This window comes from Oculina patagonica, chromosome 1 (assembly GCF_052425735.1).
Source record: "Oculina patagonica isolate OP01 chromosome 1, crgOcupat, whole genome shotgun sequence".
Lineage (NCBI taxonomy): Eukaryota > Metazoa > Cnidaria > Anthozoa > Scleractinia > Oculinidae > Oculina > Oculina patagonica.
This window is the reverse complement of record NC_135758.1, coordinates 45338034-45365452: the sequence shown is the minus strand read 5'-3', so window position 1 is coordinate 45365452 and position 27419 is coordinate 45338034. Positions and strand designations below refer to the sequence as shown.

At 37.6% G+C, this 27419-nt stretch overlaps 1 protein-coding gene across 3 annotated transcripts in view; it reads left to right on the top strand.

The window, feature by feature from the left end:
• The first annotated feature begins 343 nt into the window (after window positions 1-343).
• The window catches only part of LOC144633606 (E3 ubiquitin-protein ligase UBR4-like), an 83873-nt gene continuing 56797 nt past the window's right edge, over window positions 344-27419 (top strand). For all 3 annotated transcript variants that reach the window (XM_078492463.1, XM_078492452.1, XM_078492458.1), the window contains exons 1-20: window positions 344-457; window positions 1959-2053; window positions 3698-3801; window positions 4315-4556; window positions 5487-5690; window positions 7382-7551; window positions 8152-8300; window positions 8995-9173; window positions 11290-11533; window positions 11923-12070; window positions 14018-14190; window positions 15895-16152; window positions 20164-20395; window positions 21727-21947; window positions 22573-22815; window positions 23902-24165; window positions 24632-24724; window positions 25177-25296; window positions 25751-25977; window positions 26729-26871. In XM_078492463.1, coding sequence (XP_078348589.1) covers window positions 360-457; window positions 1959-2053; window positions 3698-3801; window positions 4315-4556; window positions 5487-5690; window positions 7382-7551; window positions 8152-8300; window positions 8995-9173; window positions 11290-11533; window positions 11923-12070; window positions 14018-14190; window positions 15895-16152; window positions 20164-20395; window positions 21727-21947; window positions 22573-22815; window positions 23902-24165; window positions 24632-24724; window positions 25177-25296; window positions 25751-25977; window positions 26729-26871 — 3607 coding nt within the window. In that variant the 5' untranslated portion in view covers window positions 344-359. The remainder of the gene's footprint in view (window positions 458-1958; window positions 2054-3697; window positions 3802-4314; window positions 4557-5486; window positions 5691-7381; window positions 7552-8151; window positions 8301-8994; window positions 9174-11289; window positions 11534-11922; window positions 12071-14017; window positions 14191-15894; window positions 16153-20163; window positions 20396-21726; window positions 21948-22572; window positions 22816-23901; window positions 24166-24631; window positions 24725-25176; window positions 25297-25750; window positions 25978-26728; window positions 26872-27419) is intronic.

Here is a 27419-nt window from a genome sequence, read left to right as displayed (position 1 = left end):
CTATACGGAGTTAACCTCAAGTCAAATGCCCCGGGTATGCCCGGGGGGGGGCGGTCCATCAACTGATGGGCTCTTGCTCCTGGACAGGCCTGGAGTAATTTCTGATTTTTTTTTCGTCCTACTTAAATTGTGTATGGCCTTAACATATATTAAAACTAATCACTCGAAAATAGGAAGTCGCACTACCTCTGCATAGCAGTTGTTTTCTTTCCGAGAGAACGAAAATGGTTATAATACGTACTCCGGTTATCCAATTTTCTGCATTCCAGGCTCCCATTCCTGAATTTACATTGGTGACTGTTTTTACTGGTAACTAAAAGGAAGTGCAATGCATTTTGGGAGGCAAGTAAGCAGCCAAGATGGCTGTGTTACAGGAAGGTGTAGAACACCTTTTGGCGATAATTTCGACGTCTTCTAAGACGCATATTCCTCCTTTATGTTCAGTTATTACCAAAAGGTAAGGAACTTTATTTGCTTCTTCACTTGCCGAGTGTTGATGACCTGTATGAGGGAATTCCATATCATTATTGATTAAGCTTGGACAATTGTATAATTATGGTGAAATCGAAAGTCAGCTGAGCTGTAGTCGCTGTGTATGTTTGCAATTTACTGTCCTTAACTTACGCTTACTCGCTACTGGTTTTAGACTGTATTAATAATTGGCAATTTATTTTGGGTGGAAAGGTGGTTAAGCAGCAAACACACACAAGAAAAATAGCGTGTGCGAAAACATCTTAGTCACGATGAGTTTATACAATGTACGGTAATTCGTTTGGACTGTCAGTCTGATAATGTTGTCACGCTTAGTAACATGAAGGTGTTAGGAAAAAGTTTATCGTTCAAGAACGTGAAATGAATGTATGAGCTGTTTAGCGACGAAATACAATGTTTTGAAGTGCTATAGTGTATTGTGGTGCTATATGGGGCCGGGGTAACACAGATACCTGTACAATTACTTGTTTATGACAAGAGGCCCTCTGTAAACCGTCCAAAGTCGGAGGTTGGTGTGGCGTGCACGTGAATAAATCAATGTTATTAACTCATAAACAAATTATTTGTCTCATGTATTTATATTTTTTTCAACTTCCTTCCCATAAGTACTCTCAATTCAAAACAGTAAAGGTTGTTACTTATACCTAATCGTACCTTTTTGATACGCTTCGGCGGCATATCAGGCGAGTTTGGTCGAGCCATGGTTCGTATTTTGGCGAGACGCAGTCGAGCCAAAATACCCATGGCGAGACCAAACAAGCCTGATATGCCGCCGAAGCGTACCAAAAAGGTACTATTAGGTATTTACCGTACCCAAATTCAGCCAAAAATCCGGTGATATTATTCGCTCTGTTGAAGCCATGCTTGCCAGACACATAGTGCAAAATGTGTTGACCTGCTTGTATTGATACTTTTTTGGTCTTCAACACTTTTATCAAGTCCTCTTCTCACATTTTTTTACTCGTTTGTTTGGAGTTTCATTCGCTAAATTTTCAAAATCCAAATTTAGCGAAAAATTTAGAAACTCCGACTCCATTGTTTCAGTGTGAATGTTTCAGTACTCGTCGGCAAACATCGCGCAATTGGCGAGCGCACTCAAGTTTAGTTTTGGCAGAAAAGTTTTTCTCATTTTACGACCGGTAAGCACCAGTTAATTAAAAATACTCGTTTCTGTTTTATTGGTAAAACCTCTTTTCAATTCATCGTACGGAAACACTACTTTAATTCAAAGTGACCATGATATGGTGGCATATCAGGTCAGTGACTTGATATCGTAGGATATCAGGACAGTAGATCGCGCTTCTGATTGGCTACTTGCGAATTTGGGTACGGTAATCTGTAATACTTGTCTGATTTCAAAGGAAAGTATGGTACACCATGTAATTAGTAAAGACATTACTTGGGACCATAAGGATTAAGGTCCATTAATGTTTCCTTTTGTCATTTTTTTTCTATTTTTTTTCTAGTGAAAATGTTATACTTGATGGAAAGGACCGTGATGGTTTCTTTCATTCTTTTGTGGCATTGTCTTCCCATTACATTGGATTGAACGTGACCCAGTGTAAGTTCCGTTAATTTTGTTTTATTGTGAATACTACATTTGATTGCAACACACTATGTGTCATAATAAAAACAAACGTTCACTGGCTAAAAATATTAAAAACAATGAGCTTTCGGCTGTCGCTCTACAGCCTTCGACAGATAAATAAACTCAGAGACTCAAAGGACAGTGCAGAATGCAATATGGCCAAACAATTGACAGCATGATAATAATTTTCCAGGGTAATTTCGCTTTAGAATAAGTTAAATGAGTTCACCTTTCAGTAACGATGTTTCATGTGTACTTGTAAGATGTTGAAAGACCAAACGTGACAACTAAATCACGCGACACCTTCATCCGGGAGAAAGATTTCCCTTATTGAAAAGTCACACACGCGGCCGACCAGTTGACACAATTAAGAGTCGATTTTTTTAGTACAGGAAGTTTTCAATCATTTGAACCGTTGTGTTTTACGTTAACTTTCGTTAATTTGAGAGTTTTTAAACAGCAAACTTGATACTTTTACTTTTCGTGCAAACTTATGTAACATGAGTCTAATTTAATTAAGTAGGAAGAGTCTACAAGAATCCTGCCGCATTGAAAATCACATGGCATTAGGCTTAGATAACATTTAACTTTCGTTGGTTTGATTTTCAGTTGGGGATGGGTTGCACTTGGGAAAAGTTTTCAAGAAAAAAACAGAAAAACTTCTTAGACGTCAAAACAGCAAACGTGATACTTTCCCCTTCTGTGTAAACAAATGTAACATGACACGTTTGTTTTTCGTCAAATTTATGTAACGCAACACTTGTATTTGTCGAAAACATATGTAACCTGATACATTTCTAGGGCAAACAGGGCGACAACAATTTAAGTTGTTTTGCTTTAATTAATAAAACTAATTATAACACAGATATTATCGATAAATCCAAGAAATAGTTTTTCAGATTGGGAGATATAAAGTCACCTTTAATTAATTTGCGGTTTTAACTTGGCGTCACGGAGTCTGCAGGAATCCTACCGCAAACGCGTGATGCACGCATTGTTCCTGAGAATAAAACGTAGTCGAATCTGCGCATGCGTTTGGCGCAAAGTACTTTACTATCGAAAGAATAGTACCGCAAGGAGAGCAAAAGGTCTTCTGAAACAAATATATACCTTTGAAATCTTCACATGAAAGTAACGTAGATACGCGCATGCATTTGGCGCAAAGTACTTTACTCTAGAAAGAATAATACCACAAGGAGAGCAAAGGGTTTTCTGAAACAAATATATACCTTTGAAATCTCCATACGTAGGTAAAGTAGATATATCTTGCGTTTTACCTGGGGCGTACGGTCAGGTGCTCCCCACCCCCTACCCCCTTCACAGAAATAATTAATTAATTGATATTAATTAATTAATTGGTGATTAAAAGTTTACACCATAGTGCGTTAGCGCTTGAGGGGTTTAGCGGACGACAGCCCCCACCAAACCATCACAATAGTGCATTCTGCACTAAAAATGGAATACTTTGTGTTATTTCAAGCACTGTTCTTGCACAATATTAGGCATACATGTTAGTGTAAACAAAATATCATGTCTTTGTATGTTTGTGTGTATATTAATATATATTAATATATATAGAGGTGACATTACTAAGACTTAATGTTTTTTTACTTACAGGTGGTGCCAACTTGCAAATAATTGTGAAAGCTTGTAAAGTACTCCTGAAATTTACTCTTTTGGAATTAGAGAAGAAAAAGGAATCAAATCAGCCCTTTGTAAAGGTACAACATTCTTAGATAACAATCTTGAACTTGTTTAAAATGAAATTTGTCAATGAAATTAATAACTGCATGTTAATAGAATAAAATTGGAAGATGTTTCATCAGCTTAGTCAGCTTTACATCTTTGACAGTGTAAACAAATGTTAGTAAGCTTAAATGAAGTTAATTTTTGACACTACTTCTGTACTGTATATAATAATGAAAAGAATGTCTTAAGATTATTGTCGCCAAAGTGAAGCGAAGATTAAAAAAAGTTCCGTATGGTTGTTATTTTAGGTTTAAGCATTTTTGCCACCATTTTGAAAATGAAGAGTCCTAGTACGTGTATTCTCTGCTTTATGGGTTAATGTGTGTGTGATGGAAGACACCTGTAAATGTGAAACAGAAGATTTTTTTAGTCACAAAACATTTATAATTATTTCAATTGCTGAGTGAGCATTATACACTGTAACAACAATGTATGTGTAATTCACACACTAAAATAAATGTTATGTTAATTTTTTAAATCTACAGAAACAGCTGGTGTCCATTATTGAAGGACTTTGTAAAGGACATGGCTGCTTAAAAAGAACAGAGATTATAACTTTAACAGCTATCTTGAAATCAGCTAGTGTGCTCAAGGACTCAGGCAGTGAGCCATCAGAACAACTAAAAGATGTCTCCCTTAGCCAGGGTGATGACTTCTTTCAGCGCCTCCAGACAGCATTTACTGAGACTGAAGACAGTTCTTCAAGCTTTGTCAAAGACAAGGCCAGGTATTTTCTTTCCAGTATTTTCATTTTTTCAACACTGTTAGGCCTGGTTCACACTAGCGACATAGCGACATAACGGCAAGGTCACACAAATGCAAAAAACACCTTATGTTGATGTTTTATGTCACCAGTGTGAACAACATGACATAGCGACATAGTTGGAACATAATGACATAAGCATAACGACATAAGGAAACAACTGAACTTTTCTTTGTCATTATGTCATTACCAGTATGTTGCTAGTGTGAACCAGGCCCTACATGTAACACAATGTCTGGTTCATCCTAATTTTGGTGATTTTAGCCTGTTTAATGTTTTTTTATTGCTCTATTTTTTTAAAAAGCAGGAACTTAAAATACTATATTTTAGTTTATTAAAATTAATTTATGTTGGGCTGCCAAAATCAAATTATAGGTTTTGCAGTACATGACAGCCATCTTGCCTACCTTTGTGAAAAAAGATAGCTAGGACAAACTATTAGAGCAACCTTCACAAAATGTTGGGGAGTAATTTATATTATTTACAATGGTCTAGCATCGTATTCAGCAGGTGTAGCCGTACCCCCACCAGAGCTGTGCTCTAGCAGAGCCCGGGTGCCACAGTCGACTTACTTTTTCTTGGGCGACTTGTATATCTTTGCTATCATGAAAGTTTAAAAGAGCTGGGCACCCAAGATTTCCTACATAAGAGCCTTTGGGCATCCTGCAATTATCCTAAGAGCACAGCTTTGCTGGCATGTACAATGTAGTTGCTTCATATTTTAAAAACTGGATTAACATGTGCAATTGCCAGGTCCTGGAACCATATATATAATGTACAGTTACATGTAGAAATTCAGAAATGACTTGTCTATGAGAACATTTCTGCCATCTACTGTATGCTCCTTAAGACTTCTTGAAGCATACTGTATAGCTTTTTTTTAATTATTTACAGGGCAGAAAATGAGAAGAGTTTGTCGTCTGATTCCAGTAGCACAGATGTGAAGAGCTTTTTCTCCAACTGCAATGTTGCAGCTCTGAGACAGCTTGGAGGTGGAAGAGTGTTGTTAGACCTGTGCCTTTCCTTGCCTGAATTTGCCAAGTTAATTGAATCAAATCCAGCTTCTTCTTCACCACTGATGAATTTAACATCCTCCAGGTGAGTATTGCAGTGGGCTATTTTTTGTTAACTTTTCTTAAAATAAATTTGATTTGTCATTGTTTTCTCCAGAACTGAACCAGTAGCCAGCCTGTTATTGTACACAGTGAAATATAGTTCTCACTAAATGAGTAGTAAGCGCCTTTAAAACAGTTCAAAGTTCCATATGTTTCAGGCTCAGCCCTTCATCAGTGGAAAGTCGAGATTTCAGTTAAAAACTCTGACTTGCACCATGAAACCAAATTTGAGTTTATAGGTGCGCGCACGAGAAGAGCGCGCGACAACCTAAAGATATTGAAAATCAGAATACAGAGTGTGGCTGACTGGTGCCCGGCTTGAAAATTGTACTTTTACAAGTGCCATGCAGCACAAGGAAATTTATTTTTCCATTTATCATCGATCAGCCTTTTATTGTGCAGGGTTGGAAACTAAAATTTCGGAGCACTCGCCAAGTGGGCGAGTAACCTTCAAATTGCACTCGCCCAGATCAATTTTCACTCGCCCAGTCTCCTCCATTTAAGTAACGAAAATTTAGCCCCTCCCCTCCACAAATAATAAAATATATAACTTTTAAAAATTTTAAATTATGTTCGATACTCATTCGATACCGTCAGTGGTCAATCGCGATACAGACTGCAATCTATTTCTTCAATGAAAAATCGCCAAAAATAGATGTTACTCCACAATAAACCAGGAGCACGCTTACTTCAAAAGTTGAAATGTCTTCCCAAATTCCTGTAGTTTGCTAGCAAAGTGTCAAAATTGCGCAAAAAAAGATCCGGGAAAATCGGGAAAAAGCGAACTTGCTGCGTTTCGTGGCTCGGTAGACGAGTTAGTGTGTTTCTGTCCAGAGGTATTACTTTGTACAGGTACGTCAATCATGTAACAATCACCAAAAAGAAGCCATTTTTGTCTGTTTACGAACAGACAATTTGGAGATTCCAAAATGACTTTTGATGGTAAGCTAGCGGCTTGTGGACAGTGTGGATTATTTTGAAGTGAAAAGTAAAAGTTACGCTTATTTTGAAAAATACAATACTGGATGTGAAAATCATACTCGCCAAACCGGGCGAGTGATCCATGATTTGTACTCGCCCAGCAATTTTCACACGCCTGGGCGAGCGGGCGAGCGCTAATTTCCAACCCTGTTGTGTTCACAAAGAAGAAACACAATCAAAAATTATAAACATAGATTTAATGTACACTCAGTTAAATGTGTAAAATACATGTAGAATGTGTACAATGTACAAATATAAAATGAAAGTATGTTTTTTTTTTGCTTGCCACTGAAGATACATGTACTGATACATGTGAAACTTAACACAGTATCACTGGGAGTAAAAAACCTCATGCAAAATGAGACAGGGTACCAGTGACAATTTGGATCTTTCAATTTTTTTGTTTTGTACAGTACATGTAACAACATTTTCTCACTTCATTTTACTCTTCATTTGGTATACATGTGTATAACAACCTCTGCCAAAATTCTGAAGTTTAAGTTAAGTTTAATAATACTATTGTCATGTAAAAAAAACAAAGTGGGGTTACATGACTGGAGAAGCAACTAGGGGAATCTTGATTGTCACACTAAGATTCCATACTAAGAAGTGCTCTCACACAGTCTAAAGAATGATCTTTGACAGAAGATTAGAAACCCTTCATTGATTTTAAATTATTTGTCTTTGTTACAGTATTCAGGGGCTGTCTTCAGAGCTGTTGGTTGTTTCAAGCATTATATCCATCCCAATATTGGAACCACTGTCAGCAAGTCGAGTGGAGAAAGTCTGTCAGCTGGCATTAGGTTGCTTGGATGTTGCTCTCACAATTGCCACAGGAAACTTTAACATTGCTGGTGCTGCAGGTAAGGACAAGTACATGTTCATGTACTGAATTACATTGTACTGTTGAGTAATAGCTTTTTCTCTGAATCTTTAGGAAAAGATGGCAAAATCAGCCACTTATATGTACATGTACTCCAACAATAAATCTGAACTTTGTGTATGTGTTGTTGGTCAAATTGGTTTTCAGGTTCAATCTGTTTCCAATCTAGGTTAATCTGTTTTAACCAAAGATGACACACTTTTAATCACTTAAAACATTTTGAATTTATTTATTGGGATGTCTTTTTAATTAATTAACATTGTTTTATGTCATAGTACGAGTGTTATTTTCGGGTTGAAACAGATTAACCTAGGCTGGCAACAAGATTAACCTGAAAACCAATTTGACCTACAACATATCTGTAGAAATGAACATTAATAATTCATTTGTCTCACAATAGAATCGCTTTGAGGTGTTGGATTGCTTCTATCGTGAGACAAATGACAACGTACATGTATTTATAGTAACTGTAGGTGTTCCTCGATTATAAATGTTTAGCTTTTATTACAGTAGTACAGATATAATGAGTGGTCTTAGAGAGTTGGGCAGAGCTCCTTCATGTGAGTCTGATTTTCCACAGGAACAACAGGTTTAAGTCGTCCCCTGTCAGTCAAGACATTGCTGGGAAGATCTTCCTTATTAAAGGCTTCAGGAGCTAAATCTGTCAGTAAAATGTCTGGCGAAGAAGAAAGCCTGGAAAGATGTGCTCAAAGTATTGTGGAGAATAGTGTAAGTTTTATGCGGTTTTGCTGTATGTGTGGATAGGAGTTTGTATAAGTAACTGCACATTTTGAATTACTTCCTTCTAGTACTTTGAAAATAAACCTTACACATGCACAGGCCACCAGTACCTGTACATCAGATGATTTCCTACTGACAGTCTTTGTGTTTACATGAAAATTACTGTGTACCACGTGTAAATCAGGGCTTGAAAAAAAGTTCTTGTCAGAATTCCAGCTTTTTCTTCCCCCCCCCCCCCCCCTAAGGGGGGGGGTTACTTTTTGGGCAAATATTTTTTTTTTTTTTTTTATTTTTTTTTTTTGGGTTCCCAAAAATATATAGAGGGGGGGGCATGCCTGGGGGGGGAGATTTGCAAATTAAAAAAAAAAATATTTTTAATATTTTAACTCAAAACGTGCGTTAAAGAAAGAAAGAAGAGAATGTCAAGAAATTACCAAACCTAGGGTAGTTTTTTATATATTTGTCTTAGTTTACTTTTTTGTTTTCAAATTATAATTTGGTTGGCAGACCACTTGCCTGGGCCCTTACCCATGGGAGTGAGCACGAAATGATACTTGCCAGACAGGAAAAACTGCTTATCCCAAGTACAAAAGAACAACCATGTACATGTACCCCATGTACATATACCTGTTTTAACACAAAAGTCTAGTTGAACTGATGCCAATTTGTTATATTTTGATAGATTAACGTGTTTGACGTGATCTGTGGAGTGATATCATCATCATCTCGAGCTGGAGGACAGGTGTTGCAGAACATTCACATGTTAGCTGCACACAGAATAATCCACGGTCTGCTTCCAGTCTTGGGGCTGACACCTGAAGACAGTTCATCCAAGGAGAGTGCTGCTTCTAAGTTCAAATGGTTAGCTCAAGAGAGTGAATGAATTTCAATGAATTTCATTTGCATTACTTTTACACAGTACAGTCAACTATCTCTAAGACGGACACCCTCGGGACCGGCCGCAGCTGTCTGTCTTAAAAAGGTGTCCGCCTTATAGAGAGTCGAGGTAACATGACACCAGTAATTCTGAGATAATAAAACTAAACCTTTGCACAATGCAACAAACCTTTGCTAACTGCAACAAAACTAAAATAATAAAAGGACCGTATTTTTTGCTCGTTAAAGATAAAATTGAGAGCTTCTACAAACTGTAATACTGTAAGTAGAAAACGACCTCTTAAGTGTCCATACACGTAAGCAGAGCAGTTATCCGTTAAAACGTCTTTGTTTTTGGTTAGTAAGCTTGGTATACACATATCCTTAGGGCGCTGACTAAATTTGCTTTAGGTTGATACGAAGTTTGGAAGTATTTTCACTAATAAAACATGATAAAAAACACTTCTCAAGTGTCCGTTCAAAGTGTCCGTTGTTCGTCTTAGAGAGGTGTCCGTCTTATAGGGAGTTTAGTTACAGTAAAATGACTGAAAAACGGCAGGGACCATCACCAGGTGTCCGTCTTATGGAGGTGTCCATCTAATAGAGGTGTCCGTTAAGAGAGAGTTGACTGTACTGTAACATTTAAGCATTTGCTTGGAAGTAAAACCAAAACCAATCATGACTCACTAACAAACATTTGTGTTGTCTACAAGTATTTGCTTTGAGTTTTGATTGGTACACTGGATTGTCTGAGCCCTTTGTGATTGGCTACAGTGATATACTTTGGTTTTGGTTTGACTTTACAACACTCAATTGAAAATTGTTCTGACCAGTCCCAACAACAACATAAAAACAATAATACAGAACATAACTTGTGCTGCTTAACATCAATTCAATACTGCTCAACACAAACTATCAATACTAAGCTTCTTAATTAACAGATTCTACATGTAAATGGTGATACACATGTTTACCCATAACTTCTAAACTCAATTCCAATCAGCATAAATGGTGCTCTAAGCCCATGTTAATTCAATTCCAGGGCTTGAGACTAACTTTTTGACTCACTGGTGTACTGGCTAGTGACATGTCAGATTTTACTAGCCAAAAGTAATTTTTCACTAGTCAGGTTTATTGATTTCTATCAAGAACAGTTGACTTTTCCGAGTTTTTCACTAGCCAAATGGCTAGTAGGAATGCTAAACCTGGTAGCCAAAACCTAAATTTTAGTAGCCTTTGGCTAGTTGGCTACCGTTAGTCTCGAGCCCTGAATTGTGATAGATTCACACAGTCAAGTTCCAGTGGAATAAGTATAGTGTGCATGAAGGCAATATCCTCTTCTACTAGCCATGATTATTTTTTATTGTACCAATCACCTGTTTTCCTGACCATGGGTTGCTACCATAAGGATATTGAGATATTGATCAGTGGTGCAAGGGTTTCTTTTTAATTGTTGTGCAAAACTATTGTTATACAAAAGACGTTTACAGCGAGGGTATAGCCTTGTTGATGTATGTTGTGGTTTAAATTTATCTTTGGTTTAAAAATTTTCAAACCAGTTTGATTTTTATTTTCCATTGTTACAGGTTATGATAATGAGTATGAGACAATGAAAAATCAAAATCAAACTGGTTTGAAAAATTTTAAACCAAAGTTTAATTTAAACCACAACATGTATAAAGTAAAGCATGGTCTCGTGCCTATTTAAATCTCTAAATTATTCAATGCAAAGAACATGGAGTATAACTTAAGGAACAATGACTTCTAACTACCAAGATTTGAAACTGTTTGATAAGGGCAAACACTTTTTAATTATAAAATACTTCCAAGTGGTCTCTCATTTGGTCCAAACTACCCAGAAATCTAAGAACTGCCAAGAATCTTAACTCGTTCACGAGAAATAATTATAAGGAAAGTCGACCTATCCAGACTTGTGAAATGATATCCCCAGCAAAGCCAAATCAACTGTGTCTTTTTCTATATCTTGTGGGACACTCTACCAGTGAAAAAACTGTGACAAACTTCCTGTATGCTGCTAGGATTATGAACTGAACTACATTGTACCTGAAGTAATAAGCTGACTGTTTCATCTCCATGTCAGGTTACAAGGTGTGAACACATTAGTGGTGGCACTTGCCTCACGTGGAATCACTCTTTTGTCATCACTGTTGGAAGAGCTGCAGGTGGAAGGACTGCTCACAGACGCTGAAGATGAGCAAGTTCTTGTGGGATCTGACTTCTCTGTCAATTCTCGTTGCTCTGCTTGGAGAAGAGTGAAGAAGCTCATGGATGACTTGCCACTCTTGAATTACTTGTTGGCACAGTTCTCTACATTGTACAAAATGGTAAGACTTGAGCACTTCTATCAGGGTTTACTAAAAGTTAAGAAGGGAGCTCAGATATGCAAGGGGAAAAAGTGTTCTAATTACCATGATTATGACTTTTCTTTTTTTAAAATGCGGGGAATGGTGGATGAGCGAGCAGCTATTTTTCTCTCTTCAAGAAATAAATTGTTTCCGTGAAAGCCTTTTGGAGTCTGCATGTTCAAGATTGCCTTGATCCTGGCGTCTAGAAATTGAGTTACTCAAACTTTGAGATGCAAGGATTAAGCTTTGAGGATCAAGTCGAGACTGCCAACTAACTTTTGAGCAGTGTTGTAAATCCATCAAGATGCATGTATGGCTGTAGGTTCACTGTTTTCATGCATTAAATTAAACTTTACAACTTATCCTAGGCAACTGCCATGATGACCCCCACTGTGACAGCTGGTCAGGCTCCATCCCGACCAGGTTCTGGAAAATCAGATAGCTCCAAGTCACCAGCCACATCTTCAGATGAAGGGGACAGTGAATACATATCTTACTCTGATGGCAGTAGTGAAGGTATGCAGAACTATCACTTCATTTTGGTTACATTAAATGCAGTGAGAATACAACTACAATGTATGAGAGAATACATGTACATGTGTACATGTATCTTTTTGTGTCTGATTGAAGTCAGGTACATGTACATGTTACCACTGTCAGGAAAAAAGTCAGGGAAAAACAAACAATTTTCCAAGGTCAGAAAAGTCAGGGAATTTTGCAAAAAGTCAGGGAAAATCTTAGGCCCGGTTCAGACGCCAATCTTTTCATGAGCCGAACCTAATTCCTTGAATTAAGTACATGAAAAGATCGGCGTCTGAATCAAATAAGAAGGGCTATTTCAATTTGGAACGGCTCACCCGTTCTTCCCGCCTGGCTTGGCCGAGAATTTCGCCTGTGGAACGCCTTTGGAACGGCTTTGATTCAGAGGCCGTACTTTTCATGTGCCGATCCTAATTCATAAATTATATTAATGTATTTTGACTGGTTTTATTGCAACTGTATTAGGAACGGCCTCGGAACAGCCAAAAAGTACGGTGTCTGAATCAAGAGGCATACTTTTGTCAATTTGGGTCGGTCCAAATTCGAATTGAGTTCGGCTCATGAAAAGAACGGCATCTGAACCGGGCCTTAGTTCTTGTCAAAGGCAGTGAAAAGTTAGGGAATTTTGGATTCGTTGTTAAAGTCAAATGGCATTGTGTCCGATATCCCATTATAAAACAAAATGGAGAGAAGACTATCGAGGGTCTGCAAAAGAAGCTGAAGGAAATGTAAAAAAATCGGTCCGCGATGCGTACGTGTGGGGGCTTGATAATTTCAAATTTGATTCTTCTTTTTTGTGAATTCATTTAGTACATTCAATTACCTTAAGGCTGCTATTTATTGCGGCAAATAATCTTTGCGATTTTTTGCAAATTCATTTCTTGAAAATTTATGAGCAGCAGGTGATTCAAACATTTCTTTGATGCACATGATAACAGATAAACAGCGGAATGTCTATTACATTGATATAAGATGTTTTCGTCTCACGTGATTAAGAGCGTTTAAGTAGCGCAGTCGGGTAGGCATCTGACTGCGGATCGAGAGGTCGCGAGTTCGAATCCCAGAGGAGAGATTTTTTTTTCTTTTTTCCTTTTTTTTTCTTTTTTTAACCCATAGCACTAAAATGGTTTGTTTATTATATCGCTCCGTAGGTATGCATTGCAGAATAATTTACATGTAAGCTGTTAAGTAATAACGCTGTAAATAAAATAAAACAGAACATATAGACTGATTCAGGTACAAATGTAATTGTGCTGTTTCATCTGAAAAGCTTTTCCTTTTCTTGCGAACAAGCAGTCCAGCCACGCACTCGATTTTAGCCAACGCTCTGGTTTCTAGATAGATCCATCGCTAATGAAGCTTATGTGAAACCCGATTTAGTTTTCGAATGCTCCTACATGTACGACGCTAGCTCGACAGATACGAAAGAGATCGATCTTGCGGCTCTCAATATTGGCTTGCGTAAGCGTAAAAGCTCCTCTTGAATTGATGTGCAACCTGCACAGACTTCCAGCCAAACGAAATGTTGGCTAGTATGACTTCGTGAGCTGCTGTAATGACGAACAACTACAGGAACAGCTGAAATCAAAGAAACCACACGAAACAACACGCCAAAATCCAATATGGCCTACTCGACAAGACCGCCGACTCATCCCCAGGATCTCTCGCAGAAGTCCACGTGACACAAGCAAACCCACGCACAAATAAATAAATAAATAAATAAATAAATCCCTAAGTCGATGACAATGTGGCGGCTTTGCCCCCACAATAAGGGTTGGGCTTATTTGTTAATTTATCAAGTCAGGGAATTTTTTGAGTTCTATTGAGTGGCAACCCTGAATTGTAGCAGTGAACAAAAACTTGATTTAAGAATTCCAATAAACATGCTTAGAAAGTTAAAATTTTGGTCATTTTGTGATTTAGATGAAGAGTCATTGCTTGGTCAATGGTTTCAAGACACTTTATCATCAACACCAGCTGTCACCACCCCCAGCCCACAAGTTCCGCCAAGAAAAAAATCGGAAAGTGGAGATGTAGGAGACAGTGGGACAGAGACAACACCATCTGGACGGTCATTCCAAATGGCTCCTGAGGAGGTGAGCAAATACCTGATGTACTCTTTTTCATCTTATTTACATGTACCTTATTACATGAAATTCTCGTGACACGTTAATTTCGCGAATTTCGCGATTCTAAAAAAATCACGAAATTAAAGTGACGCGAACATAACATGACGCAAAAATTTAGTGACTCACATTATGCCAATAATCAAGAAAGAATGAGTTTAGTACCACTGAAGGAAGGAAGTTTCAATGTAAATGGATGTTTTGGTCAATTGACTCAAGAACAATAATTCATGTACAAGCATCAACTGAGAACTGCTCTGTTGTTACTGTTGACATCTAGTCCTGCCGTTGCGTTTTTGTTAATTTTGACGTTATTGTTCCTTGATAAAGTCATTTTATTTAATTCAAGGACATGTTAAATAATATTGCCAAGGAAATGTAAATTGTGTCTTCCTCAAAAACGCGAAATTAGAGTGATTCAAAATACAACATTTTCGCAAAATCGCAAAATTTAAGTGTCGCGAAATAATATGCGCACCTCAAAATCGCGAAATTAATGTGTCGCCAAAATTTCATGTAATAAGGTACATTCACTGGTTATAAAGCCTAGCAGGGTGAGTATACAGAGATACTTGTAGTCAGCCCTCTAAAACAACATGTTTGGGAACAACTTATACCAGGGAATGACTTCACCAACTCTGCTGAATGCGTATGTTGCAGTTAATTTTTGATCTCAGTTAATTTTTTATTTTAACTAGTTAGTTTTTTCTAACTAGTTGATTTTTTTTAACTAGTTAAATAATGGGGTTAGGGTTGGGGTATCATATATTTTAAAAAAATAGTGGTTCACCCAACGTTTCCTACGTGGCACAGTGGATAAGGGGTTGGACAGCAAATCCAGAGGTTGAGAGTTCAAATCCAGTGCAGGTAAGTAAAAAAGAAAATTAAATAAATGATAGTACTTAGGGGAGAGGGATAGTAGCAGATAGTAGGGGAGGGTTAGTAAGGATGGGGGGGAGGGTATGAGATATCAAGGGGGGAGGTGTTCTACTTTTTCTACTTATTAACCAAGAATAAAAAAAAAAAACTAGTTAGAAAAAAAACTAACTAGTTAATTAAAATAAAAAATTAACTAAGATCAAAAATTAACTGCAACACGTACAATACAGTACAAACTATTTTCAACTGATAAAAATTTGGTACACAAACTTAGAGCAAATGCCGCTCAACAGACATCAACAACTACAGGCACCTTACAAACAAATTATTGTAATAACGAACTGAGGCTTTTGACAATTCATCGAAATGCCATTCGAAATTATTATTGCTGATTTTTATTCTTAAACAAATTATTCATGACATAAACAAAACTAACAAACAGACCTCAAACTTAACAACTTAATTAGACTACAAATACTTAAGACAGATCAAAACTGACCAAATACTGTTGACAAACTGTACACAAGTCTTACAGCCAGTGACATCACAGCTAAACTGACCAATCATCTTCTCAACTGACAATACTTATAACATCAACAACTGACAACAACTTTTCACTTGACTCTGAAAATGACTTCCACCCAGTCCCAGGGTGTCGAAAAGTCAGTCACCAACAACAGTTCTTTTCAGAACTACTCTTACTGGGATGATCACACTGTACAAACTACTCATACTCCTGGTTTTAAATCATTAATTTACTACATGTGTATGTTACGTTTGTTTTTTTTTTTGTAGTACATCTACCTAGCAACTTGTACTCTACAATTCTTAACCAAGCACCTTCTGAGTAGCCCAGTGCCTGAAATGACAGAGTACATCAGCCATTCCTTTACAGAAGAACACATCTCTGGGCTGGTGGCAGTAGTAAAGGATTTGGACCAACTGTCCCTCACCAGTATGTCAAGTTGTGTTGACATGGACAAGCTCTGTGGTGCTGTGGACCAGGCTGTTCACTTGCTACTAGTGTCAAACTTGCTGTCAAACGATCAACAGGTTATCTTTTTATAATTATTTATTTGCCATATTTCCCTTTTAATCCAACAAAGTCCGTTTTTTTAATTTGCATCACCTTACTGCTTGAAAGTGGTAGAAACAAGTATAAGTAAATCTGCTTTCCAAGTCAAATCCACACCCAAGTCAAGGCCAAATCTGATTTTGAATCTGGCAGAATAAATTGTTGGTAAGCAGGAGATGTGGGACTGAAATGCAGGATTGCTCTGAACAAAATGGCACTTCGGTTAGCAAGTGGCGCCCGTTTTATGAGGTCCAAATAGGCGTAGAAATTTCTGTAGAGCTGTACGCTTCTACACATTCCATGATTCCTAATCCATAAGTGGATTAACCATAAGAGTTAAAAATGAAACGTAGAGCCGTAGAAGCGTAGATTTTAAAATGAGAATGTAGAGCCGTACAAGCGTAGAGTTTAGAATGAAAATGTAGAGCCGTAGAAGCGTAGAGTTTAGAATGAAACGTAGAGCCGTAGAACCGTAGAGTTTAGAATGAACTGAAAACGTAGAGCCGTAGAAGGGTAGAGTTAAGTACATAGCGTATAGTACACTTCTACAAGCCTACTTCTGTACGTCAGTGTTCATTCTAAACTCTACGCTTCTACGACTCTTGAAAGCATAGAGCTGTAGAAGCGTAGAGTATAAAGTACACAGCGTAAAGGACACTTCAACAAACCTGCGTGTTCATTTTAAACTATACGCTTCTACGGCTATACGTTTTCTAAACGGTACGCTTATTATTATACAACGTTGTACAGCTCTACGTTCTCATTCTAAACTGTACGCTTTTACGTCCTACGTTTTACTTTTTAATTGTACGCTTCTAAGGCTCTACGTTTTTAATCTTAAGTATATGCTTCTACGAGTCTACTTTTTTATTGTAAACGGTATGCTTCTGCGGTTCAAGTCGTTTTTATTCTAAACTGTACGCTTCTACGAGACTACGTTCTTATTCTAAACTGTACGCTTCTGCGGGTCTACGTTTTTATTCTAAATTGTACACTTCTACAAGTCTATGTTTTCATTCTAAACTGCACGCTTTTACAGCACTTCATTTTAAATTGACGATAAAACGAAGTTATTTGGCAATAAACACAAGGTTTGAGAACGGGCAAAAGTAATTTTCATTTGTATTACACAAGGAATAATAGAATGTAAACGTAGAGTTATAGAAGCGTAGCTCTAGTTAAGAATTAAAATGTAGACCCGTAGACGTGTCGAGTTAAAATGAAAATGTAGACCCATAGAAGCATACAGGTTGGAATAGTACGGAATAAGAACATAGGGCCGTAGAAGCGTAGAGTTTAGAATAAAAAAGAAGACCTGTAGAAGGGTACCGTTAAGTTTGCAATTATAGAGCTGTAGACGCGTGGCGTTACAATGAAAACTTAAAGTTGCAAAACCGCATAGTTTAAAATGAAAATGGAGCAGTGGTAGAAGCCTCGAGTTAAGAATGAAAACGTAAAGCCGTAGAAGCGTCAAGTTTAGAATGAAAACGTAAAGCCGTAGAAGTGTGCAGTTTAAAATGAAAACGTTGGGCTGTAGAAGCGTAGAGTTCAGAATGGAAAAATAGAGCCGTAGAAGTGTACAGTTTAGAATAAAAACGTTGAGTCGTAGAAGTGTACAGTTTAGAATGAAAATGCATGTAGAGCCGTAGAAGCGTAGAGTTTAGAATGAAAATGTAGAGCCGTAGAAGCGTAGAGTTTAGAATAAAAATGTAGAGCCGTAGAACTGTGGTGTTTTGAATAAAAACGTAGAACCGTAGAGTTTAGAATGAAAACATAGAGCCGTATAACCGTAGAGTTTAGAATGAAAACGTTAGGGTGTAGAAGCGTAGAGTTTAGAATGAAAACGTAGAGCCGTAGAGCCGTAGAGCCGTAGAGTTTAGAATGAAAACGTTAGGGTGTAGAAGCGTAGAGTTTAGAATGAAAACGCAGGGCCGTAGAACCGTAGAGTTTAGAATGAAAACGTAGAGCTGTAGAACCGTAGAGTTTAGAATGAAAACGTAGAGCCGTAGAAGCGTAGAGTTTAGAATAAAAACGTTGAGTCGTAGAAGTGTACAGTTTAGAATGAAAATGCATGTAGAGCCGTAGAAGCGTAGAGTTTAGAATGAAAATGTAGAGCCGTAGAAGCGTAGAGTTTAGAATAAAAATGTAGAGCCGTAGAACTGTGGTGTTTTGAATGAAAACGTAGAACCGTAGAGTTTAGAATGAAAACATAGAGCCGTATAACCGTAGAGTTTAGAATGAAAACGTTAGGGTGTAGAAGCGTAGAGTTTAGAATGAAAACGTAGAGCCGTAGAGCCGTAGAGTTTAGAATGAAAACGTTAGGGTGTAGGCGTGGTTAAGAATGAAAACGCAGGGCCGTAGAACCGTAGAGTTTAGAATGAAAACGTAGAGCTGTAGAACTGTGGTGTTTTGAATGAAAACGTAGAACCGTAGAGTTTAGAATGAAAACATAGAGCCGTATAACCGTAGAGTTTAGAATGAAAACGTTAGGGTGTAGAAGCGTAGAGTTTAGAATGAAAACGTAGAGCCGTAGGGCCGTAGAGTTTAGAATGAAAACGTTAGGGTGTAGAAGCGTAGAGTTTAGAATGAAAACGCAGGGCCGTAGAACCGTAGAGTTTAGAATGAAAACGTAGAGCTGTAGAACCGTAGAGTTTAGAATGAAAACGTAGAGCCGTAGAAGCGTAGAGTTTAGAATGAAAACGTAGAGACGTAGAAGTGTACAGTTTAGAATAAAAACGTTGAGCCGTAGAACTGTACAGTTTAGAATGAAAACGTAGAGCCGTAGAAGTGTACAGTTTAGAATGAAAACGTAGAGCCGTAGAAGTGTAGAGTTTAGAATGAAAACGTAGAAGCGTAGAGTTTAGAGTGAAAACGTAGAGCCGTAGAACTGTACAGTTTAGAATGAAAACGTAGAGCCGTAGAGTTTAGAATGAAAACGTAAAGCCGTAGAAGCGTAGAGTTTAGAATGAAAACGTAGAGCCGTAGAACCGTAGAGTTTAGAATGAAAACGTAGAGCCGTAGAGTTTAGAATGAAAACGTAAGGCTGTAGAAGCGTAGAGTTTAGAATGAAAACGTAGAGCCGTAGTGCCGTAGAGAACTTTTAGAATGAAAACGTTAGGCTGTAGAACCGTAGAGCCGTAGAGCCGTAGAGTTTAGAATGAAACGTTAGGCTGTAGAAGCGTAGAGTTTAGAATGAAAACGTAGAGGCGTAGAAGCGTAGAGTTTAGAATGAAGACGTAGAGCCGTAGAAGCGTGGAGTTTAGAATGAAGCGTAGAGCCGTAGAAGTGCACAGTTTAGAATAAAAACGTTGCGCCATAGAAGTGTACAGTTTAGAATGAAAACGTAGAGCCGTAGGGCTGTAGAGTTTAGAATGAAAACGTAAAGTCGTAGAAGCGTAGAGTTTAGAATGAAAAGACTGAAAACGTAGAGCCGTAGAAGTGTAGAGTTTAGAAAGAAAACGTAGAGCCGTAGAACCGTAGAGTTTAGAATGAAAACGTAGAGCTTTGAAGTGAAGAGTTTAGAAAGAAAACGTAAAGCATTGATAACGAAAAGTTTAGAATGAAAACGCCTGTACTAATCTACGGCAATACGCATTTTCAAGAGCTACTGTCTTATCTGTGAGAACTGTACTAAGTAGAAGCGTAGAGCTCTACGAAAATCTCTACGCCTATTCGGACCTCATAAAACGTGCTGGGTATATCGGTTAGCCTACACAGTAAATTATGTAACTGCAGTATCACATTGGTTAGCCTGAAAAGTACTTGAATGGCACCCTGCCAGTAACATTTAGTGTGGAAGCATGATTGTCTCTTAAATAATATTCTGTTGTTAGGGTAACATGATGTTACTCATGTATACAATGATTTGGACATCTGACTTGGACTTAGACTTGATTCATGCAATGAACTTGGCTACGTGTTGATAATTAATATTAATCAGGCTTGGCAGTCATGTTAAGGATTTGACTTAATCTTCTGTTTGCCATTAGGATGTTTTTCTCAGTCATCTTGGCCTGGCTCCACTGGATGACGGACCGTGGCCACTGAATGTGAGCCAGCGTTGTCTGGTCATCCTTGCCAGAGTGTTACTGGCTAGACAACAGAAGGCCTTACAAACAAAGACAGCAATGGACATTGCAGAATGTGTAAAAGTGTGGAACAGGTTGATAGACACACTCAGGGACAGCTGCCTTGCAGAGGAGGACGTTCCTGTCACACAAGGTTTGTCACAATTCTTCATTACCATCGCTTGCATCTAAGCGTGGACACGTGCAGCCAAAACATGAGCTACCTAATTAGATATTAAACGTGGCATGATTGCCCGTGTGGGCACTCCCATATATGAGCTATATAGGTATGTGCCGCTGTGAAGGGTATGGTTTTCAAGCAGTTAAGTCTGGGATAGGGTATAAAAATCAGAGAGTTTTGGTCTAGAAAAGGGTAGGATTTGCCAGGAAACTGATCGGTGGTATGACGAATTAAGTCCAGAAACTCAGAAGAGAAAGAGGTTTTCCTAAACGTAAATAAAATCATTACGGCATCGTTGTTGACAGATGGTTTTCCATTAAAATACTGATAGTTATACAGTTCTAAAAAATGCAAGTCTGGGATAGGGTAGGGATTCTCGGTGTCTAGTCTAGTATAGGGTTGCAAAAATCACCTTAACATGGTCTTGTATAGGGTAAGAGCTATAAATTCCCAGTGGCGCACCCCCGATATACAGGGTGCCCCCCCCCCCCCCGGGGGGCATGATTGGTCATCAAAGGCTTGCAGTTTGACTGAAAGTTCAACACATGCGGTTTAAAGATGGCAGAAAGATTGGATATATAGAAGACTTTCCAAGAAATTGATCCTGATTTGTGTCCATACACATATGCTGGTTCACTTGAATCACTTCTAGTGTAAAGTTTCGCCCATACTCAGTGTTTATCATGAGCATTTTGAGTGTGAAAGTTTGCGTTACAGTCTGCTAAACTTCAAATGTTTGACGACCAATCATGCCATGTGTAATACCCAATTAGATCATGTTTCAGGTGCACATGTTCACACTAAGATGCAAGCAACAGTATATCAGGAATAGGCATCATTCATACCACAAGAGGGTCTTTACTATTTTGTGCCTGCTACCTTTTGTAGTACTTGTAAACTGTTCAACATAATGTTCGCTAAGATGATAAAATGTTTTAAAATGTTAAAAGGCGATAATAAATTTATTATGACTAATAATATGTGTTTTTCTTTGTACATATTAGTCATATTATAGCCTTTTAACCTTTTTAAAATAATACTTGTAAGCTACTCAGACTGTCACCTGAATTCAGAGTACATCAAGTTTACCATTTGCATATCATTTCAGCAATGTTCAAAATCCACTTGTAGTCCGTTACTTCCGAGAATTGAATGTTAAATCATTATCCTCCAAGTTAGATCATTATCCTCCTTTCCTAAGGAGTTCATGAGACATTTCAAGTCTTATCAAAATGTTTATAATTTATGTGGGTTTAATGGAAGTGATGTGTTGTTTTATTTGTTTGTTTCATGTTTTCTTTCAGATCTTAATGTGCAACATCTTCAGCTCTTGCTGTTTATTTTCCACAACTTCTCTATTAGTCAGCGGAAATCACTTTTGACATATTGTACTAGAGTACTTATAACAGTGGCTAATTCAACATTGGTATTACATTCCACTCCCATGGCACTGGGCCGTCTCTTGTTGCTATTGGACTACTTTCTTCACCATTTGTCAACGCCACCAGAGGAGCTCTTCAAACAGGTGTATATAAGATTGAAGAACTGTACAATCATGCCCCACTGTAATCTGATTTCTGATTTTATTGTAAGATGCTACATTCATTATGGTTGCAGTCAATCACATGACAGGATCAATTGTTTGTAGCTAAAGGGCCCCAGAGTGGAGCCCCGTAACCATAGAAAATCCACAGAAAATAGGAGAACCTTGCATTTGACTTTTCATGGTCATCATAGCTAGCGGCAAGGCTTGAGGGCAGACTCCAGACTCCGGGTGTACTCCAGTTATAGGCAGACTGCTAGGCATACTGGAAAACAAAAGGTTAACTTTCACATTGGACATCCATGTTATGGTCAATTGACAGCTGTCAAAACAAGGTATCTGCTGACCAGTATCACATGACCACATCGCGAGCTGAGGTGTAGACCTCTTCAAGGTCAAATGTTTTTTTTTAAGTTAACCCCTGACTAGATATTGGCTTTTTATTGGATCGCGGGATCAAGGCCCAGCTTTTTTCCTGTCAATAAATGGTCAATAAATTTAAATTTAAATAAAGGGCATAGTAAATAACCGGGGAGCTTCGCTTTTGGGCTTGGCTAAATCTATTTTTAGTCTAATACTTACCCCGCCATACTGCCATGTTTTCCAGGTTCAGCATAACCTATTTCAGTGTTGTACTGCACCCAGCTCAAGATTACTTGATGACAAAGGCCCTACAGACCGCTTTGAACCCTTGTATTATGCTACTGATGGTCTTGAAGAAGAGACTCCATCACTCTCAAGTATCAAAGTCCATTTACTAGCTGATGAAATCACAACCAAGCCTCGAAGTTTTAAACCCAGGTTTTATGAGCTGAGACCTGTACTAACTGCAGATGAATTGGACAAAGAGGTGTGTTTCCAGCTTCTAAAAATTCATCTCTTTGCTCAGTTCTTGACCTGATTATACCAAAAAGGACTGATATTTTGGGATTTGTGCAGACACACTCAAGGTTATTAATTAGGAGTGTCGAATGGTAAATGGGAGACTTTGCGAGACGGTGAGACTGATATATTTTCTGGGAGCCCAAGACCTTTTTAGCCTTGCAAAAGAAATCGAGACTCGGAGAAGGCATCAAAGAAAAATTCGAGACAAAGAGACCCCTGAAATTTGGCTAAAATTTTGCAAGGCATGCATTTTTTGAAGGACCATTTACAACCCCTTTAATTGCCGGTAAAGGTTTTCAGGGAAAATATTATGTAACATAATAACGTACATAATATATACAAGGCTAAAAAGAGTTTTACAAGGCTAAAAAGAGTTTTACCCTGATGATGGCAAACAAACTCTTTTTAGCCTTGTACAGGTATATAGTATATATTTTATAAAGCGAACATTATGGACATAATAACATACATTAACATAAAATTTGCACATTACATGGTCAGTCAAGATACAAAAACTATAAGTACAGTGATAATTTATTACTGTCTAATAAGAGATTTATGATCGAACTGATTTTAGACTTTCAAGTTACTACAAGTGAAACTACAAGTATGCACTGACAGTTTCATGGCATTTAACTAAAGACAAATAAAATGTTATTGGACATACAACAACATGCATATTCCTACTCATTCTCATCCCTATAGCCCTTTCGTTTCTCTTTGCCGGCTGGGCCTTGGCACGAGAAAACGAAGGGCTCTGGAGACACGGGATTTCCAGTCCTAGATTCTAGGACTTCCGGTTTTCATGTATGCAGTCACGATGTTTCAAAAGAATGTATGAGAGAGTCATTACGTTTTTGACGTCTATTTAGGAATTCTTTATTCCAAACAGCCAATCAAAAAAATTTGCATTTATTCAAAAATCCTATGTCCCCAGAGCCCTTCGTTTTCTCATGCCAAGCCGGCTAAGAGAAATGAAAGGGCTATGGGGACGAGAATGATTTCTACTGGACCGAGTGAAGTTTGATCATAATGACATTGATCTTTTCAGGCTTGTTCCACACTCCTCAGCTTGTCTGAGGAAGGGCAGACCTTTAAAGATTTTCACACTGCTGTTATCAAGCTTCTGATGGTAGGATCTCGGCAAGAACTAAAGATCAGCTCAGGAGACAGTCATCCTTCAGTTCCAGTAGATGGTGCAGTGGTGAAGCACAGTTTTAACCTCGCTTGGCGAATATTAGACTGTTTACCGCCGTCAGTTGAGTTTTTCAAGAACCTACTGCAGAATCTTGAGACACAGCACATCCAAGTGACGGTGAGTAAAACACTAGTTCTGTGAAATTAGTTTATACACAGCTGTGTTTTCCCTTCTTTTAACCATGCGTTTGACCTTTTTTGACTTTTGTTATAATAATATTGTAAATAACAAATTGACGTCATTTTTTAATGCATCTGTCCAAGGTCTTATAATTTGATGAAAAATTGCATCATAACATTAATTGTCAAAGTTTGTTGTGCAGCAAGTGGATCCACAACACTTTGACATTATCTATGATGCAATTTATAATCAATAAGAGGGCAAGTGCATAAAAAGAAACTGTCATCAATTTGTGAAACAGAAGTAACCTTGGAAGATGATTCAAATTGAACTGCTGTTGTTGTAGTTTTCTTAGTCTGAGTTCAAGTGGCATAAAAAATATATATACCTGCATGCATCCATTCCTTAAATCTAGTGTTTTGACACATCTCATTCTATTTTATTTCACTATTCTCTCATAAAGGACCCTGACCTAGCCAAACTCTTGTGCAGTTTGAAGTTTGTGTCCAAACTTGGTTCTTCAAGTCCTGATACTACATTCTGTGAAACACTCAAGGTATGTCTAATGAACAGTTTGCTCAATTAATTTGTTCAGTCTTTCTCTGTGCCAGCCTAGGTAGCATCTGGGGAATAAAAACAAAACACTGAAATTTTCTTACACATCAATCATTAGAAAATGCACACAAGGAAATGGTAAACTACTTACATTTTCAATACTGTAGGCACAGTCTCAACATCTTGATGTAAAATCTTCCAGCAGTACTGCAACAAGTCATCCTTGGAGTAGTAAAACAAATAAAACATGTTGCTACCATGTTGGACTGTTCCATGTGGATTTTCACATGTTGGAAGATGTAATGGATAAAATGTCCCAACAGGTGTTTAAAGCTAACAGTTGAAACATTTTGGACTTAAATGCTGGGCCAGGGTTTAAGGCTACAAATACCAGTGGTGTTGAGGTCTTTACTTTTGTCATGTACTACAGTAATAGTGTGTTTCCCTCTACAGAGTAGTCTGGTTGATCAAGGCATGTCCAAGGAAGACTCTAGTGGCATAATTGATAAAGTTACCAGACTGAGTGGTGATCTTCATCACAGTGTCATGATGGCAAAACAGTTCTTGAAAGAGGTAACAGCTATGGCTGTAGGTTACATGCACTAAAATAAGAGGAAACAAGATTGATAACTAAACACCCCAAAGGGTGGACTTCCATGTGAAATGTTTTATCCCTTGGTTGGTCACTTCATATGCATCCCTTATTGCTCCACAAGATTTAGGACCATTAAGCAAAGTTTTCAAAAAATCTTAAAGATTAATTTTTGTAACTCTTAAAACGATATATAGCAAAGAACTGTAAAAGGTTTGTAGAGTTTCAGAAGATGGTGCAAGTTTCTCAGATGTTTTGAAAAAATTTATCTCACTGAAATTTATGATTGAAGTAGTGTTTGAAAGTATAATATAGATGACATTTTCATCTTCAGACACCTTGTTAAATAAAGTTTTTTTTTGTTAAATGAGAAAAAATGAGGATATAAATCGATGTACAGCCACTCATAGTATTGTTTGTGTTATCTTCATTTAGATGTCCAAACTTCACAGTGAGCTTATTGATGTGGATAACCCTTCCCAGCTGCCAGGATTGCTGAGTCTTTGCACTCTTGATGCTGTAATTGGCAAAACGCATGTGGCTCTTAATTCATTGTTTGGAAACTCAGATGAAGATCCTGATTTGACACTGATTGTGGAAAATGCTAATGAACTGCTTCCTGTACTTGTGGACTTGATTCCGTTATATCAGAAGTTTGCTGGGTAAGAGATGTTTTAGTGAAGTAAAGCTACAATAATGTCATTTACAGTTTCATTTTAAGTATTGTTATTATTATTGTCGGTATAACAAATTGATATTGTTCTAAAAATAAAAAAGTTAAACCCTGGATTACATGGTCAGTTCCCTCTGTCCAGAAAAACATAAATTTTTTCTTTTATAATTATATAAGATCTACAAATACAGTGTTATATACATGACTATACTGTAGAACAAATTTATTATGGAAAATTTTGACTGAAAGTCTATAACACTAGACATGAAACAAACTTCCTCAATGATAATATTTAAGTGTGGCAAAATAAAACTGGGTTTATCCATAGTTATAAACATGTACCATTTCCAAGTGGGTGTGTATTAGATACATACTAGTTATGCAACGCTTTCGAGTGGTATACTATGGAATATCCCACGAGTCACTTGTATTTTCTCGGTATACACACGAGCCTTTAGGCGAGTGTGTATACCAAGAAAATACAAGTGACAAGTGGGATATTCCATAGTATACCACGAGAAAGTGTTGTGTAACTATTTTATACCATGCCATAGAAAATACGCTTACTAAATTTCTTCGAGAATACAATCGCAGCGCACGATGGGAAGGTTGGGTTAAATACCGTCGAATATACAACGGCTTTCCTGTATTCTGATTGGCTGTATTTTCTATGGCATGGTATAAAGGTGAATACTGTAACTTTGTAAGTTTGTATTTAATTTGAATGACTGGTTTGTCAGGTTTTGCTTGCTGTCTGGTGCTGTGAAACAAAAGAATGGTGATGCTGACAGTGCAGAGACCTTGCAGGCATATTCCAGTGTCATCAAAATTGGAAACATGCGACTACCAAAGCACCCCTGCCTTTCTTTAACATTTCTGGCAGGTATGTATAAATTTGACTTTTACTGTTGATATTTTAAGTAATATGCAGCAAACCCTGAATAATTGAAAAATTAAATCTTCATGTCTAATACATGTTCATGTATATAGATTTAGCCAAGCCTTATCTTGACTGGAGCTCCACAAAAATTTTGCTGGTTCTTAATAATTTAAACGCTCATTGAAAATAATGTCGTTGAAGGTATAAAACGTACATGTGACCACTCAAAAAAAAGCCACATAAATTCTGCCAAAACATTCCTGTCATAATTTAGAGTTAAGCCCATGATCCAATTGAAAACTAACACCTGGTTAGCAGTCAGCTTGAAAAAAAAAACACATGACCTCGATTAGTTGTTCACCTGAGCCCAGGATATGGTCATGTGATACAGGTCAGCGGATGCCTTGTTTTGACAGCTGTCAATTGAAGGATCGAGAGCAAGAGTAACACTTCATATTTCGGCTAAATTTAAAATTGTCACAAACAGCTCCAAATTTCGCACGCAAGTTCGTTTACACGTACTTAACATTGTTCTGTATTTTACTTCGCTG